Source organism: Saimiri boliviensis, chromosome 9 (assembly GCF_048565385.1).
Source record: "Saimiri boliviensis isolate mSaiBol1 chromosome 9, mSaiBol1.pri, whole genome shotgun sequence".
NCBI classification, from domain to species: Eukaryota; Metazoa; Chordata; class Mammalia; order Primates; family Cebidae; genus Saimiri; species Saimiri boliviensis.
In genome coordinates this window covers 76,190,286-76,208,735 of record NC_133457.1, presented here as the reverse complement: position 1 = coordinate 76,208,735, position 18,450 = coordinate 76,190,286, and the positions used below count along the sequence as shown (strand labels likewise).

Below are 18,450 nucleotides of genomic sequence, written 5' to 3'. Positions count from 1 at the left end.
TTACCCAGTAACCCATTGGGGCATGGATACGTTTTTACCCTTCTTCATAGAGGAGGGGAGATGTTGAAAGGTGGCAATTTGGGGAATAGTAAATGATTTTTAGGGGAAAATGAATGGACTTGAAAAACATACAGTGGCCTGGGACAAAGTCTGTTGGCCCTGCAGAGTAGACAGTGGTTTGTGACAAAACCTGTCCAGGTGTGTTGACAGACTTAGTCTTTCTTCCTGCAGTGTAAGTTAAGTGAATGAAAGTTCAGAGAAGGGACCAGAGGTGATTGTTTTCTTCTTCCAGCAGGTCCAGACTTTAGGCAGATAAGGGAACTTCAGAGAACAATTGCATCCTGTGCTTTAGGAGAGACAGAGAATTGAGAGACAGGAAGGTGAGGAAGATCAGAGAGACCTTGCATCGCTGCTTCAGCCCAGCATTTCAAAGTGCTGTCTTTTGGGATATCAGCTTCTGAGCCCCAATGTTGGCAAACTTGTTACTATTTATGATCAGGGATTACCACACCATTTTGAGATTGCTGTTCCTTGGGGAAAATAAAATCTGCAAATCAAGCCTATCGTGCCACAACTGAAACACAATTAACTCACCAAAAAGATAACAATGGCAGGAATGTGTAAAAGTTATCTGGTAGGGTTAAGGAAAAGCTTATTTTCTGCAGCCCTCATACAGGGTCATTTTTGCCAAGAAATAATTCTCAGTTTGCAGTTCTGAGCATAGCACCTTTTCTCTCTTACTTAAAAAAACACTGTGCCTTAATTTCAGTGTTCACAATAGCCTGGAATGGAGTTGTCGCCTAAATTCTGTGTGACTGAAAATGAAGCTAGAAAACAATTATTTTTAATTTGGCCGAGTTTTTTAAAATTTATTATATGCTTTAACTGTTGTTGGATAAGATCTACATCTTTAAAGTGCCACTTGTGCATCCCAAGGTTACTTGTCACTCAGCAGTTTCTCCGCCTGCCAGACCTCAGAGACCAAGGTGATGGGAGGGCTAGTGTGTTGGTGCCAGAGACTGGACACGAGTTCCTCAGGCCAGTGCCCTTCTAGCTGGAATGATTTTGGCAGGAATGCACATAGAAAAAGGAATTGAGGTCTTGAGTTCTAAAATAGTTACAGGGTTTTTATAACACATAGTCTTTACTGTTTAATTCCATACAGTGTTTGAATTCTTTAGGTGAGTTCTTTTCAGCAAAAGAACTGATGAATATTTTATAAACTAAAATCTGGTAAGAGCACTGTTAGAAATCCTCAGCATAAGTCAGCTCATCTTTTAGCTAGAGAAAGTTCTGAGTTAGAGTAGATCATAAGTTCTGTGCATAGTGCTTGTGGCCAGCTGATTGATCACCCAGTACCAAGGGGGAAAGCCCTGGACTGGTGTAACAACAACATTACAAAAAGTACCATCAGCCCAGTGCGGTGGCTCGTGTTTGTAATCCCAGCACTTTGAAAGGCTGAGGTGAAAGGAATGCCTGAGCTCAGGAGTTTAAGACCAGCCTGGGCAACATAGGGAGACCCCGTCTCATTTTTATTTAAAAAAAAAAATACACACACACACACACAGAGCTAGTGCTCGACTTACGACCAGGATTGGTTCCGACAGGCCGGTTGTAACACAATTTGGTCATAAGTTGAGTAGGCTATATGTACAGTACTGTGAAATGATGTTATAAAAATCTTTAAGTCATATTTTATCATAATTTTCTTTCATTGTTATATATCATAATTTTCTTTGTTCATTTTATGCCATTTGTATCATCTCTACACCATTTTGTTTCTTATTTTTACATTCGTCAGGTTTAAGTAAAACACTGCATTACCAGTACAACTGGTTTAATATTTGCAAAACATACAGAATTACAAAATACAAGTGCATACAAAAATACAAAATATCCAAGACACAAAACACAAATTGCTGTACCGAGTCTGGGATAACAGTTGAAATGGTGCCCGCGGAGATGGTAGTGCTGCCGGAAGCTGGTCCGCACTGTTGTACGCCCAGCTGGGCAACGTTTGCGCTGCCAGACGCGGAGCAGTCGTGGCTAGTGATTGTGGTCGTAAAGTCGAATGGTCGTTAAGTTGCATAGGTCGTAAGTCGATCAATACCTCTCTCTATATATATATACTGTAAAGATAAGTGTGTCATGTGAATTTCTTTTATCTGGGTTTAAATTTCAGCTTGTCATTTGACATGTAATTTCATTAAGTTATGTGCTCAGCATTGTGCTGAGTGCTGTGAGAAATGTGAAGTAAAATAAAAATTCAGAAATATAGTTGCTATTCTCACCAGGCCTTTGCTCTTGTTGAGAAGACTCAGTAGGGATGACTCAACTATGGAATAGCACAAAGTAAGAAGGTAAGGTGTTGTCTCTTTTGTGCTAAAGAATTCAGGGGTAAGAAAGATTCCTATGAATAGGGTAGTCAGGGAAGCTCCTAGTGGGCTGAGAGATGAGCTAGTCTAAGTAAGTCTGACACTTAGATTGATCAGATTGGCAAAGAACAAAGGTTATGTAGCATTTCTCCTGGCAGGACAATCAAGCATTACTGAGCACTGACGTACCATGGCATGGTGGTAGTGAGGGGATGTTGGAGGCGTGCAGATGCAGCTAATAAGTAGGTGCATTCTGTGGGAGAATTTGAAAACAATAATAAGACCACTAAAAGTCCGTCTGCCTTCTGTTGTCGGTGCTGGCTGATGCTGCAGTGGGAGCAGGTTCCCTCCATGGGAAGGTGTATTTTGATATCTCTGCCATCCTAGTGAGCAGTGAAGGACTGTTTCTTTCTCCCTTGCCTCACCTACTTACTGTTCTTCCTCTGCCATCTATAGCACAAAGTCAGTCCCCTGAATGGTCTCTGGGCCTCGGGTCTCTCCTCACCAACTCCCTCCTTGCAGGGCTGCCAGGCTAACCCTCTGAAAAACACTGCTTTCGAGCCAGCGATGGCTCGGAAATCCACAAGCTTGTTGCTATATTCTTTCCAATGTTTCATATTGAATTTAATTCTCCATTACTATCCTATCACCAGCAGCAACCCCTGCCCAGCCAAACCGGTCTCCCTTGCTGGTCTCCACACCTCCTTACCCTGCCATTTCCCATCACTTTTGCCTGTGTCTCTCCTTAGTTTCAAATATCATCTCCCCTTCTTCCTAAAATCCTGCCTGTCTCAGATTCCTCCTCCTTAGTGCCCCTGGGACTCCAGTGATCTCTCTGTGTCTTTACTGCTTCATAATTCCTGATTGGTGGCCTGCTCTTTACCTCTCACCATTGATTATATGTTCTCTTTTACTGCCCTGAAATCGGCTCACCATTGGTGGGACCTCTGAAGGGCAGGTGTTATTCTGGGAATTGAGTGATAACAAGATAAAGGCTTCCAGGAAGAATTAGGATCCAAATTTTGCCTAGGCAATAAGAGGTATTCATAGGTACAATAAGTCAGATAGGCCTGAAGTTTGGAAGCTTTGGGGCAGCAGAATGGAGGAGTGAAGGACCCAACTCAGGGTCTGACCTATAAGAACTAAGAATCCAGGCTTAGAGTTTAGACATAAGCTTGGGACTTGGCAAGGAGCTGGAGCACCAACAGTGTGGGTAAGAGTCAAGAATAGCACTTGGATCCTGTATGCCTGTTACTGTTTCCTTCCCAGTGTAAAGATACACTTCAGAGTAGGGGAAGGCCTGTGTCTGCAGTTGTCACTCACCCTGTAATAGATGGACCACGTCTCCTTCATCCTTATCGCATCAGGCACATGGCCATCAACTAGGCCCAGTAACTTCACCGACTGTAGTACTATTTACAGATTAGTACTTCGCAAATAACATACTGCTTTATAAGTTGCTTTGTAACTAATCTTCATTTTCTTTTTGAGGTATGTGTTGAATATTCCCAACTACAAATGTGAACAGCTCCTTTAAAATAGAAACACTGTTTTGTCTTTAATATCTTCTCTTGTAGCTTTTTAGAATAGACATTTTTTTTTAAAAGATAGTAACTAACCAATCTGTTTGAAGGCTACTATGATGCAATGACAGACCTAACCTAAAACTGTGACCAAATTGTTAGACTTTTATCACTTACCCAATAGACTAGATATAGCTAATAAAGGATAAATCCCTCTTTCCATACTTTCCTATTCTTATTAAGAATAAAGAAAATTTCACAATAGGATCTGAATGAAAAACTGATAGTCATTTTTCTACATTCAGAAATAGAGGACGTAACCTATACTTCAGCCAGAAGTTTTCAATTTCTTAGCAGTGACGATTTAAGTAAATTTCATAAGAGTTGTGGGGATCTAACTTTGTTATGATTGACAATATAAAATTAGCCTTTTCTGCTGTTAAGATTATCTAGCATACCTATCAGTCAGGAGGAATGTGGAGCGAGATTGCCCAGCTGTGGATTTGAACATCAATAAAGTCCACAAAGGGTTAAAAGTTACTTCCTCTGATGGATTTAAAATTGCCGCATACACACAAATAAGTTTTTCAAACTGCCCCATTTTATATCTTTGTTGAGAGACAGTATAGTTGCTGCATTTTAATGTTGAGATTATATTACAGATATATTGCAGTAAACCATGAAGAACCACCGTAGATTCTAGAAGCTGGCAATCCGTGCTTATATAAGCATCTCCTGCAGCACCTGTTTTATTTTATAGGTTCTGTTATCACAGTGACATTCTGAAAGAAGACTTTGAAGCTCACAGAGCAGCTGTCCTTACTAGCTCCCAGGACTCCTACCTGGGGGTGAAAAGGTAGGCAATAAAAAGCAAGTCAAGTCTTACTGGCTTGACATTGCTGTCTTGATGGGATGGCCATTCTTGTTCCTAAATGCTCCAAAATCAAAAAGATCGCCAAGTTGCAATCCTCTTATTAAAATACATCTGCACTGTTTACTAGCAGAGAACAGATTTCTACTCAGAAGTGGTCAGTAGATGCATGTCTGTGAAAGTCCCTCTGAAGGGACCTTGTTTGGCTGGCCGAGTGAGCGCCTGGCTTTGGGTCTGCTTAGCCTACAAATGGTGCTGTCTTCTTTACCTGTCATGTGCCGTTTAGGCTGTTCTATGTTAATGATATAAATAGGGAGGATATTTAGAGGATTCGGCTTGAATCTAGTGCACATTGGATTCTATCAAAGGGTGGATAGAAACCAGGATAATAGTCTTTAAAGGGACCTTGTCACAAGAAAACTTCACCGGATTAAGCGGCTCCGTTTTACATTAACTTCTACATCTGTACTTGTAATGTTGAAGCTATGGAAAATGCTGGAAATGACCTTCCCAGTCAGTAGCTTTTCAACCTAAGGCAGTAAAGGGCAATGCAAGAAAACCCTCTTTCCATTTTTATCATGCAAAATAAAAATCACAGTCTTAAATACTCCTTTACAACGTGGTGGAAGAAGCTGGCTTGGGAGGAGTCCTTCTGAGCTCTCTAGGTCATTTGGTGATTATGTGTTAGAAGGCTCTTTAATCTCCTGTTTCTTTTTCACTGCCTTTTATATCTGTTTATATACTATTTGGCATAAACCACAGTTGTGGTATAGCATGGGAAGAATATATGCATTTATAATTCTCTGTGCAAACTGAGTCGTTAAACTTAAATGATTCATTTTGTGACTCTCTTAACCTAGGCTGCCAAACTGTGATTATGGGTGATAAGCCATGATGTCTGTACCTACTAGACTAACGATTGTTAGAGTTTCTCATCATTCATGATAGAGCATTGATTTCCATTATGAAAGGTTGTGTTTTACATGACTATTGATCTACAGTTATGTGTAAATCAGCCTTCCATAAGAAATATCTTTCTTTATGACCACCACAAATATTTAAATTAATATCTAGAGTCTTCAAAACTGTTTCTTTACCACAATCATGTTTTAGAGCCAGATAAAGAAGTCAAGAATGTTTCTGCTGTCAGCATTACATTCTGCTACAGTTAGAATTGCCTCATACGTTGTGACTGGCATTTAATGCACACTGATTGTCACTGGTTCACTCTCTAGCCTTGAAAAAGTGCCAAGTATTTGTGACCTTTGAGAGAACAGCAGTCAGGTCTTTAAATACAGATTCTTTCTAATGGATTTTATTCACCAGACTCCCCCGCTACCCTCCTTACTCTAGCTTCCCCTTGTGCCTGTTAGCACCCAGAAGTCCCTGCTGGGAACTCCAAGTCTAAGTGAAATAGACCCGTCTGCTTAATGATCATCACCTGGCCAGTTTGATCAATGATTGCAAAAACACTGGTTTGGAGAGAATGATTTATTCTTGTTCTTTAATGGTTAATAACTGGTGTCATAGAATTCTTTTTTCCTTTTTTTTTTTTAAGACAGAATCTTGCTCTATCACTGAGGCTAGAGTGCCGTGGCATGATTTTGGCTCACGGCAACCTCTTCCTCCTGAGCTCAAGGGATTCTTGTGCCTCAGCCTCCTGAGTAGCTGGGATTACAAGTGTGCATGCTAATTTTTTGTGTTTTGGATATTTGTATTAGCACGTCCTGCTAATTTTTTGTATTTTTGGTAGAAGACGGGGTTTCACCATGTTGGCCAGTCTGGTCATGAACTCCTGGCCTCAAGTGATCCGCCTGCCTCTGCCTCCCAAAGTGTTGGAATTATAGGCATGAGCCATCACACCTGGCCTAGTGTTATAGAATTCTAATCCAGGAAGGGTGGAAAGGCTTTGACTGGTTACAAAGTCCTTAAAGGAGTGTGTGGTATAGCAGCAGCTCACATCTTTCTCTTTAAGCTTGATCTGTAAAATGAGACACCACCTGTGGTAGCATACTCTAGAGCAGCAGTCTCCAACCTTTTTGACACCAGGGGCCAGTTTCATGGAAGACAGTTTTTCCACTGACCGGGGTTATAGGGGTGTGGGCAGGGGGATGGTTTTAGGATGATTCAAGCACATTACATTTATTGTGTACTTTATTTCTATTATTATTACATTTTAATGTAATAATAAAATAATTATATAATTCACCATAGTGGAGAATTAGTGGGAGCCCTGAGCTTGTGTTCCTGCAGCTAGACTGTCCCGTTTGGGGGTGATGGGAGACAGTAGCAGATCATTAGGCATTAGATTCTCATAAGGAACATGTAACCTAGCTCCCTTGCATGCACAGTTCACAGTAGGGTTTGTGCTCCTATAAGAATCTAATGCTGCCCCTGATCTGACAGGAGGCAGAGCTCAGGAAGAGCTAATGCTCTGCCCTCCTGCCACTCACCTCCTGCTTTGTGGCCCAGTTCCTAGCAGACCACATACCAGTACCAGTACGTGGCCCAGGAGTTGGGACCCCTGCTCTAGAAGATAATGTAAAGATTTCTGAATTTCTGCTCACAAAATGAAGTATCTTGAGAGAAAAAAAGAACAAATCACTCTTGTCATCATTATTGGTTTATGTTCTATCAAGGATTAAGACTTTCATATGGGCCACGTGACTTATGCCTTTAATTCCAGCACTTTGGGAGGCTGAGGCAGGTGGATTGAGCTCAGGAGTTTGAAACCTGGGCAACATGGAGAAACCATGTCTCTACAAAAAATACAAAAAAATTAGCATGGTGTGGTGGCACACACCTATAGTCTCAGCTACTCAGGAGGCCGAGGCAGGAGGATTGCTTGAGGCCAAGATGTCAAGGCTGCAGTGAGCTATGATTGTGCCACTGCACTCCAGCCTGGGTGACATAACAAGACACTGTTTAAAAAAAAAAAAAAGGCCGGGCGTGGTGGCTCAAGCCTGTAATCCCAGCACTTTGGGAGGCTGAGGCGGGTGGATCACAAGGTCGAGAGATCGAGACCAGCCTGGTCAACATGGTGAAACCCCGTCTCTACTAAAAATACTAAAAATTAGCTGGGCATGGTGGCGTGTGCCTGTAATCCCAGCTACTCAGGAGGCTGAGGCAGGAGAATTGCCTGAACCCAGGAGGCGGAGGTTGCGGTGAGCGGAGATCGCGCCATTGCACTCCAGCCTGGGTAACAAGAGTGAAACTCCATCTCAAAAAAAAAAAAAAAAGAAACGGAATCTTGGCCACATCATTGGTCAACCCTCACCTGAAGATTGCCCTCACCTTCTTTTCAACTAGCCAATAAAGTTTAAAAAAAAAAGGCCGGGCGCGGTGGCTCAAGCCTGTAATCCCAGCACTTTGGGAGGCCGAGGCGGGTGGATCACAAGGTCGAGAGATCGAGACCAACCTGGTCAACATGGTGAAACCCCGTCTCTACTAAAAATACAAAAAATAGCTGGGCATAGTGGCGCGTGCCTGTAATCCCAGCTACTCAGGAGGCTGAGGCAGGAGAATTGCCTGAATCCAGGAGGCGGAGGTTGCAGTGAGCCGAGATCGCGCCATTGCAGTCCAGCCTGGGTAACAAGAGCGAAACTCCGTCTCAAAAAAAAAAAAAAAAAAAGTCTCATATGTGATGTTTACTATTATCGTGTTGAGGACCAAGCTAGTGTTTTGTGATTGGAAGCCCTTTCAAGTATGTGAAATTAATTATAGACAATTTAGAGTATATTTATTACATTTTTAAAGAATTACCTGACATCAAACTTTGTTTTTTCTCTGTGTCATCAATGTTATAAATTTTCCAACGTAGAGTAGACAAAACAGAAAAATCTCCTTTAAATCCTTGTACCATGTTGCAAATTTTCTGATATGGCATGTTTTTGTAGTACCATGGGCAAAACTCCATTTAAGGAAGCCATGGCTCTTGCCCTCTTGCCTCATCTGTCCTGAAATAAATCTGCAAGTCAGCTTGCTTTTGTGCTTTAGGGGTTGTGTTAGTTGTTCAGAAGTCACAAACCCTAGGTGCTGTACCTCCTTCAACAGCTCATTTTCCATTTGACCTTGTGCAAGTCAATTAATCGATTTTGCCCTTTTGTGGGAAAAAGTATAATAATTATAGGAAACCTTAACTAGTTTTTCTTGCTAGGACCCAAAGGGTAGTTGCAATTGAGTGGCGTATTAGTAACCAGAGTCTTGCCTTGGTTTTGCTTCTGCAGAAATTCATGTGCATTAGCCACCAGAGGGACTGTTCTTTGCTATTTTGATTCACATAGCTATTTAACTAATTTAGTTCATCCTAATTAAACTTGCTTTCAAGCCAAAAGCGTAGTTGTCTTACTTATTATAAGAAATATACCTGCGGAACGGGCTAGAATTTGCTGATGACTGGTCAGTGCATTTTCCCTGAAATGCAGGGCAGTCTGTTAAGAAACCGAATATAGATGCAAAGGTCAAGACAAAGGAATTGGGTAGTTTAATGACATCATTGCAGTATGATATTAACCAAGAAAGGCAAGTTGCTGAAAGGTCTTTACATCAAACTCATCAGAAGCCTTCGAATCATTCTTTGGAAGCTTTTAAATACGTTAAAGGATTCTAGTGACTCATCTCACTTTATGAAAGTCCTGGAAAAAAATAGGGTTAGGTCAGGCACCAGTTATAACAATTAAGATTTATTAAGGAAGGTTCTGAACTATACCAAGACTGACTTTTTTTCCCAGAGATTTTATTATGAAATTTTTCAAACATGAAGAAAAGTAAAAGGAATCATACAGTGAACATTTGTATACATACCACCCAGATTCTACTGCTGACATTTTATTGCACTCTCATATTTGTTTATCCATCCTTCCATCAATCTCTTATTTTCATACATTTCTAAGTAAGTTGCAGACACTAGTATACATTTAACTTTTTACCTTGACATTTTTAAACATTGGAAGTCTCATATACCCATTACTCAGATTCACCAACTGGCTACATTTCATTAGTCTTTCTTTTATCTCTTTCTCTAACCCTTTTTTTCTTGAGTAGTTTAAAACAGATAACATATCATTTCACTCACAAATACTTATACTGCTAGCATATAAGGATTTAAAATATTATTATTTAACCTAACAAAATTCTTCAGTTTACCTAATACCTAGTCCTTGTCAGTTTGCCTTGCTTATCTCAAAACATGTTTTTTTTACATTTGTTTTGTTTGAATCAGAGTTCAAATAAGGTCCACGTATTACAATTGGCTCTGTCTCCAAAATCTCTTTTAATTTTGTAACATTCCCTCCCTCTGTTTTTTTTACACTATTGATTTGTTGAATTGGGTCATTTGTCCGGGAGAATTTACATTCTTTATTTGGTTGGTATGTTTAACCAGTTCCTCTTTACTTTTTATTACCTGTAAACTGGTGGTTAGATCCAAATATGTGATTAAGTTCCAGGCCAGTTATTTTGGCAAGAAAATGTCATGGGTGGTGGTATTTAAAACTGGGAAGCACATGGTACTTGGTTACCCCACGGTTAGTGGTACTAAGACCGATCTGTAGGTTCAAATGTTGGAAGGTTGATGACTTCACTACAGAAGTTTACTATTATATGATTTTTGTAAAATTATGACTATTTCCTAGACAAATTCAGTAATTTGGACTTAGAAAATGGTGACTTTTCTAATTGGATTATTTCTTCTGCATTTATTGGAAGAACTTTCCCTTATAAACTACTTGGTGACTCTGAAATGCGTTTATTTGACCACAAAAGCAGGAGAAATGCTTGATTCTATTTCTTTACCAATTTGCAGAATAATGAATTGTTGCCCTACCAGCCTCCAAAGGTTTTAAAGTTTATTTTTATTTTGTCTTTATTGTGGTTTAAAAAAATGTAAAATTAACCGTCTCAACCATTTTGAACCGTACTGTTCAATAGTGTTAAATATCTTTACTTTGTTGTACAGCAGATCTCCAGATGTTTTCATCTTATAAAATGGACAATCTATACCCATTAAACAACTCCCCATTTTACCTTCCCCCCAGGCACTAGCACCCACTATTCAACTTCTGTCTTTATGAATTTGACTGTTCTAGGTACTTCATGTAAGTGGGATCATACGATATTTGTCCTTTTCTGACTGATTTATTTCACTTAGCATAATGTCCTTGAGATTAATCTATGTTATAGTATGTGACAGGATTTCCTTCCTTTTAAGGCTGAACAAAAGATTTTATTTTTATTTTTTAAATTTTGTTTATGTATTTTTAGATGAACGCATGGATTTTTATGTATTCCCTATATTTCAGTCCATTACAGTTATTGCTGTTTAAATTGTCCCGTCTTTGACAGTGGGAGCTTCCTCAAGATACCCCCTCCCCATCTTCAGTTCTTTTGACACAACTTGGAGAGCTTCCTTACTTTCTGGTACAACAAGAAGTTTCAGGTTCATCTTGTGCATTTCCTGCCCCAGCCCTGAGTAGGGCATTTCTTTAAAGAACGCTGGTTCCTTTTAGTATATAAATACCCCAACCTGGGCAGCAACATAGGCTTACTTTTTAACTCTTTCTTAATATCCTAATTTTTAAAATATTATAAGTAGACCATGGTAAGAGTGTAACAACAACTGCTGTTGAGATGAAGATGTGATCTATTTCTCTCAACTACATGTAGGAGACTGATCATCTATGCAGTGATTCAAAACCATTGTTTTCTTTAGAATCACTCTGTGAGCCTTAAAAATCCCACTGACCAGGCTGGGTGTGATGGCTCACGCCTATAATCTCAGCTCTTTGGGAGGCCAAGGCAGGCAGATTGCTTGAGTCCAGGAGTTTAAACAAGCCTGCGCAATATGGTGACAGCCTGCCTCTAGTAAAAATGCAAAAATTAGTCAGTCTCATAACCCAGTCTCTAAATAAATAAATAGATTAAAATTTTAAAATAAAATTAAAAAAAAAAATCCCACTGGCCAGGCCACACCCCAGATGAATTTTACTGGACTCTGTAGGGGTGGCGTCAGGCATCCAGATTGTGCAAAGCTCCCCAGGTTGTTCTGTGTGCAGCAAAAGTTGAGAATACTCGTTTAGCAATGAAGTAATTAACCAAAGTTTTTAAAAGTTAAAAAAAAAAAGATACTTGGACTCAAAATTCCCTTAGTCCAGAATATGTTGAATTTCAGACTTTTCTGGATAAACTATCTTCTACTAACATAATGGAGGCTTTTAAAAAGGTGGGAATCTTAAAATATTACAAATCTATAGTGAGTGTCCTATTTCTATTTTATAGACCTGGGCAAGCACCAGACTCAAGCAGACCGAGGGCACAGGTGGGTCAGCATGTTGCCACCTTGAAAGAACATGATAATTCTCTCAAAGAAGAGGTAAGTAGCTAAACTATCTGAAGTTTTCCCAATCGCAGATGTGGACCAGAGGGCAAGGTTAGTAATTTTTACTTAAAAAAAAAAAAATACATCTCCAGATGTACAATTTACTAATTTGAGGAAATGTTATATTTGCAAAAAAAAAAAAGAAAAAGAAAATGATAAGAAAAGTAGTGAGTGAGGTTTTGTGGTTGGTTGGTTTTTAACTTTCTGATCTCAGGCCTTCTGCGTGTTTTATGTAGGAATTCATTTTCCAAGAAATATCGAGGCATCTTATAATGCTCTGGTTTTCCGTCTCCATGCCATACTTTAGAAATACTGTATAGTCATTCACTTCAATTCAGCAAATACATATTGATCCATTACTGTACACAGATATCAGCCCAGATCCATTGGAGGGAAAGAGACAAAATGTGGCCCCTCCTTCTGGGGTCTGACATCATGGGATGCATGTAACAAGAAAATGGCAAAAATAGGGGCTTTCAGGAAGAGAGCCAAGCTAAGACTCCTAGAGAACCCTTAAATGACAGATTTTTGATGGTGTGAGTTGCATGGGGGCAGAAGCAACAAGAAAGGGTTGCCATGAGGCAAAGAACACACTGGGGAACCCAACACGTATTCCGGCAACAGAGCCATCCTGAGGCCGAAGTGTGGGCTCAAGTCTGGGGATGGTAAGAAGGAGCACAAGACGTGGTTTCCTGCCATGCTGTGCAGCATCTAGTGCCTGGCCAGGAAGACTGCGTTTAGTTTCGTAGCTTTTGAAAAGCCACTGGAGCTTTTTTAACAGATCTGTGATAGGATTTCTGCAGTGCCTTGGGGAACTTCATGCTTGGTTTGGGACTGAGACATTGAAGGAGAGAGCCCTGCAGTGGTTCAGGGAAGAGGAAGGAGGGTCCTGATTTGGGAGCTGGTGCCAAAAGAGAGTTTGAAGATGAACAGAAAATAGAAATGGATGGAGCAAGTTCCCAAGGAAATTGTGAAGGGAGGAAACAGAAGTCCAAGTTTAGAGCGTGTCCTTTGGCATATTCTGTCCTCATTCCCTAGAAAAGCCACACCCAGGGAAACAGCCTTTCTTTTCCTAGGTTGAATGTCTTGGGAATGTGTCTTGCTTCAAAGCATGTTTTTTCATCCTTATGAATTTTCTGGCATTGATTCTTTTTAAGGTGTTTTAAAAACTATTATGACCATGCTCACTGTTCAAGGATTATATATCTGTACCTTCTGGAGACAAGCGTTGCTGCATCTGTCTTAAAGTCACATGCCCACGTAGCTATGCCGTCTAAAGCCTCTAGCATTGCCCCTCCAGGCTTCCAGAGCACCTTTAGTCCTACTCAGACACCTCTTTCCTTGCCGCTCCAATTAAGAGAGTAGCAGGACTTTTGATTTTTAGCATTTCAAGCATACATTTATTCAGTGATAGGACGGACCCACTAATCCCATGCCCACAACCCAATTCACGTGTTGTTACCTTTGCATCATATTTGTTTCAGACCCCTTCTCCTCATCGTCCACCTTTCCCTCATCTTCGAACCCCACTCCCTTCCTCCTCCTTGTGTCCTCCCCCAACTTCACCCACCTTCTCTCTCTTCTGCTCTTTCTCTCTTCTCCCTCTTCTCCTCAAACTTCCTTCCCTTCCCCTTTGCTTTAGGGGGAAGAAATAAATTATTAAAAAGATAGATACAGCCCCCTGTATGCCTCTTACAGATTTCATGCCCCTTTTCAAAGATAACCTAGATCAATTCCTTCTCTGTTGATGAATGTAGATCTTTTTTGTTGTTTGTTTTTTCAAGACAGAGTTTCGCTCTGTTGCCCAGTCTGGAGTGCAGTGATCTCGGCTCACTGCAACCTCTGCCTCCTGGGTCCAAGCGATTTTCCTGCCTCAGCCTCCCAAGTAGCTGGGACTACAGGCACATGCCACCATGCCTGGCTGATGTTTTTTAAATTTTCAGTAGCGACAGGTTTCACCATGTTGGCCATGCTGGTCTCAAACTCCTGACGTCAGGTGATCTGCCTCCCAAAGTGCTGGGATTACAGGTGTGAGCCACCATGCCCGGCCAATGAACATAGATCTTAAGAAAGATATTGTTTGGGTTTTATTGTTCCTTTGATTTAGCACTGTCTTATTTATTATACTTGTTCATTATTTTTTATACTTGTTCACTGCAAGTATATCACATCTCAGGCATTTTAAGGGTGAAATAAGTGTTGATTGGCTGTCTTTTGCTATCTAATCTTTTTTTTTAAATGGTATTGTTTATATTAGAAAACATGGTCCAAGTCCCAATCAATCTACTCATAATTTTTTCAATAATGGGAGGGGGTGCTGTCCAACTAACAACTAATGAATCAAATTATATTCTGCCTCCATAATAGATCTTTGTTCGTTTTTAAATATGATCTCACTTTAGTGACAATCATAAAAATTACCAATACATTAATGACAAAATCTAGCCTTGAAAATGGAAGTAAACTGGTCATTTCTCATACAGTTAGGTTGTGGTTGAAGAAATGCACAGCCCCAAAGAACAATATTAACAAAATGATGCAAGGAGGGCAAGCTTGTGAACTTAAGGATAAAATGCTTTTGTAAGTCCTAGAACTGTTTTGATTTACATGTCATCCTTTTTCAATTAGTGAAATAAAGTGTCTTTGAATTGTTTCTGTGTATTGAAACCATGTACACATTTAGTAAATACTAGGGTTAAATCTCTCTCTTTAGACAAAATCTTAAAAGTAAGTGATTTTCAAAGTTTAAAAAAGCTTTACTAGAAACTACTTGGTTAAGAGTCTAATAAAGCTCAGAAATATTTACTTTGATCTCTTGGGTAAATGGCTAATTAAAAAGCTGCATGTAAATGATGTTTACCTGTGGGTCCCTGTGCTGTCAGCAAGTCAATCCCTTCTCTTGAGTAAATACATCATCAAAGCCACAGAAACTCAGATTATGTCCCCTGGAGACCAGATAAGGTCCGCAGTGCCCGCATAACCTATTAGGCAATTACATAATTGAGCTGCATGCTTTTAAATCAGAAAAATTTGTAATTGCTTTTTGTAGAGAAAAAATGAGTTGGGTGCTTCATTAAAATACAAAATGCCTTAATACTACTTTTCTCCCAGTGGATATCTGTTTCCACCCTGGAGAACTTTGTCACAGCAGAGCAACTTGCTGGTGACACTCATAGAGTAGATAGTGTCCTGCCCTCACCATATACACAGACCAGTTTTATTCACCAGGAAGATGCTTTCCCCAAATGCTGGACTGTTTTCTTGTTCTTATCTCCTGCATACTCATTTGCTGGGCCAATATGTCTTCCCAATTTAAAAAAATTCTGCACAGATAAAATCCCTTCATTCCCTTTAACTTAGAACTTAAGTGATGATGCTTGCACTTCTCTTTAAAGACCAAGAAATTACTTCCAGTGTCCAAAAGGAATGTTCTTGAACCTTGAGGAAGAGTCAGTTAAGTCTGCATATTAGGGGAAAATATTATCTGCTGTCCACATGCATGATTTTTAATTATTTTACTTTTCTGTGTCTGTGTTAGTAACACTGGTTTGCATATAGAAGGGAATTTAGTTTTATCAGGTGTGTTGGCATTCATTTTCTCTTTGTATTGGTACCATGAATAGCAGAAATTGGATTTCTTTAGAGCTAGCATATGTTTTCTTTTAAAAACAAGCATTAAAAAAATCTTGAAATAGTAAGATAAACAAAAAGAAGAAAACTGGTCGTGATCCTACTATTCTGCTATTTATATACAACCCTGTTAACATTATGATATATGGTTTTTAATATTTAATATATTTATTTGGATTTATTTGGGAGGCCGAGATGGGCGGATCACCTGAGGTCAGGAGTTCGAGACCAGCCTGGGCAACATGGCAAAACTCTGTCTCTACTAAAAATAGAAAAATTAGCCAGGTTTGATGGCATGCACCTGTAATCCCAGCTTCTTGGGAGGCTGAGGCAAAAGAATTGCTTGAACCTGGGAGGCAGAGGTTGCAGTGAGCCGAGATTGCGCCACTATACTCTAGCCTAGGTGACAGAGTAAAACTCTGTCTCAAGAAAAAAAAAATTCAATATGTTGAAAAACATAGGTTGCATTATTTGTAACATCACCTTGTTTTTTTATCCCCGTATGCTGCAAGGTGAACTCTCTTTCATACCATTACATGTTCTATTTACATCATTTCAAATGGCTTTCTAGAGGTCCCCTGTCTACTCTCACTTCAGTCATTTACCTGTTGTTCAACACTTGTTTCTAATTTTTCCTCTAGTAAAAAAGTTTCAAAGAGTATCTGTGCAGTTCAGATTTTACAAATATCTATAATATTTCCTTAGAATGAATTCCTAGATGTAGAATTATTAGGTCAAAAGGTGGGTATATCTTTCAGGGTTTTGCTATGCATGGCCTGATCTCACTCTAGAAGGGTCATCAGAGTTGCCAGTAATGGATGAAAATATCATTTCTCTGAGTTCTTTATGAAATTAGATACTGTCAACTTTTTTTTTAGGGGCACCAGTTTGAGAGATGAAAATGACATCCAATTTTTTTTTGTTCCATTTGACCTTTTTATTACAATTGAGGTCAAACTTTTTCTCTACCTATTTATTAGCTATTTGTATTTCTTTTTTCATAATCTGCCAGCTCATGTTCTTTGCTCATTTTTCTATTAGGTTAGTAATATGTTTTCTTATTGACTTGGAAAAACTTTTTAAATAGAAATTTGGACATTTTGTTCCAATATTTTTAGCACTTTAATTTTTGTCATTTATTTTTCTTAATGGTGTTTAGGACGCAACGTCATTTCCATTAATATCTTCATCTGTCCGTTTATATGTCTGAATATCACAACCATTAAATTTTTGTATATAATTTAAAAGTCAGCCTAGATGATTTTTGGGGTTCTAGACATAGCAAGATTAATACTTAAACTGAACATGGAAGAAAATTCTAATAGAACTGAGCTAATAATTAAAGGAATAGCACTGTAGGTGTAATTCGTTGAATGATTTATCTGCCGTAATGTCTGAAATCTGGAGGTATCAACATCAGTCATTCCACAAGTAGTGTGTGCCCTGACATTTAATTTCCAAGCCCTTTCTCCTGACTCCAGGGAAGGCTGAAAAGTGAGAGGTATTGACTTAGGCTTCAGACTGCTGAGAACAATGAAACAATCTCTAGTTATCTCTTCTGGGCTCCAAATTGACATTCAAAGAGAGCGTTTATTAGTAACAGGTAAGTTGAAACTCATGCATTGTTCATTCATAAGCACTATCAGAAAGCCTGTGGTAAAATTGTTGTCTGGTGATATTTTTTCAGAGAATTAGCGCCAATTTGCAGAACCCATTCAGTCCCCACATGAAATGTAATAAAGCACCCTGTTAACTCTTCTCTGAGCTTCTCTGTGGGTTAGTGTCATCAGTCTCAGATTGCAAGCTCCTTCATATTGGAGGTTTCCTTAGAAATACACTTTTCTGGAACATCTGCAAACAGTACATCTTGAGAATGTGTTACAGATGTTTTCCTGACTGCAGAAGTTGTTTTTGCCAGGCGCAGTGGCTCACACCTATAATCCTACCACTTTGGAAGGTCAAGGAGCACAGATCACCTGAAGACAGGAGTTCGAGACCAGCCTGGCCAACACGGGTGAAACCCCATGTCTACTAAAAACACAAAAATAAGCCTGGTGTGGTGGCACACGCCTGTAATCCCAGCTACTTGGGAGACTAAGGCACAAAAATTACTTGAACCTGGGAGGTAGAGGTTGCAGTGAGCTGAGATCACACCACTGCACTCCAGCCTGGCCGAGAGAATGAGAGTCCATCTCAAAAATAAGTTGTTTTTAACTAAAAATATATGACCTATTCTTGTCTATCTTTGTCTGAGGCTACTTTTGTCTTTGTCCCTGCTTATCATCTTTGATGAATTATCTATAGAATTATCTTAAAAGATATGTTCTTTTATAAACATTTCTATCAAAAAAGTAACAGAAATCCTGGAGATAAGTATTGAGTAGGAAAGATAAATGGGATAAAATACAGATAGTCCCAGACTTCCAGTGGTTCAACTTAGAATTTTTTGATTTCACACTGGTGCAAAAGTGATAGGCATTCAGTGGAAACCATACTGCAAACACCCATACAGCAATTATATCTTTCATTTTTAGTATAGTATCCAACAAATTACATGTGAAAATCAATATTTTATAATAAAATAGGCTTTGTCTTACCCATCTGTAGGCTAATGTAAGTGTTCTGAGCAGTTTAAGATAGGCAAAACTAAACTACGATGTTCAGAAGGTTAGGTGT

General features: G+C 39.4%; 1 protein-coding gene across 9 annotated transcripts in view; it reads left to right on the top strand.

Moving 5' to 3' along the window:
- KIZ (kizuna centrosomal protein) overlaps positions 1-18,450 on the top strand; it is a 114,361-nt gene that overhangs the window by 57,500 nt on the left and 38,411 nt on the right. For 8 of the 9 annotated variants that reach the window (XR_012519284.1, XR_012519283.1, XM_010343716.2 and 5 more), the window contains 2 exons: positions 4,659-4,754; positions 12,045-12,138. Coding sequence is in view for 7 of the 9 variants with exons in the window: in XM_010343716.2 (XP_010342018.1) it covers positions 4,659-4,754; positions 12,045-12,138 (190 nt within the window). In the remaining 2 variants the exon portion in view is untranslated. The remainder of the gene's footprint in view (positions 1-4,658; positions 4,755-12,044; positions 12,139-18,450) is intronic. The other variant, XM_003933154.4, reaches the window with a different exon arrangement.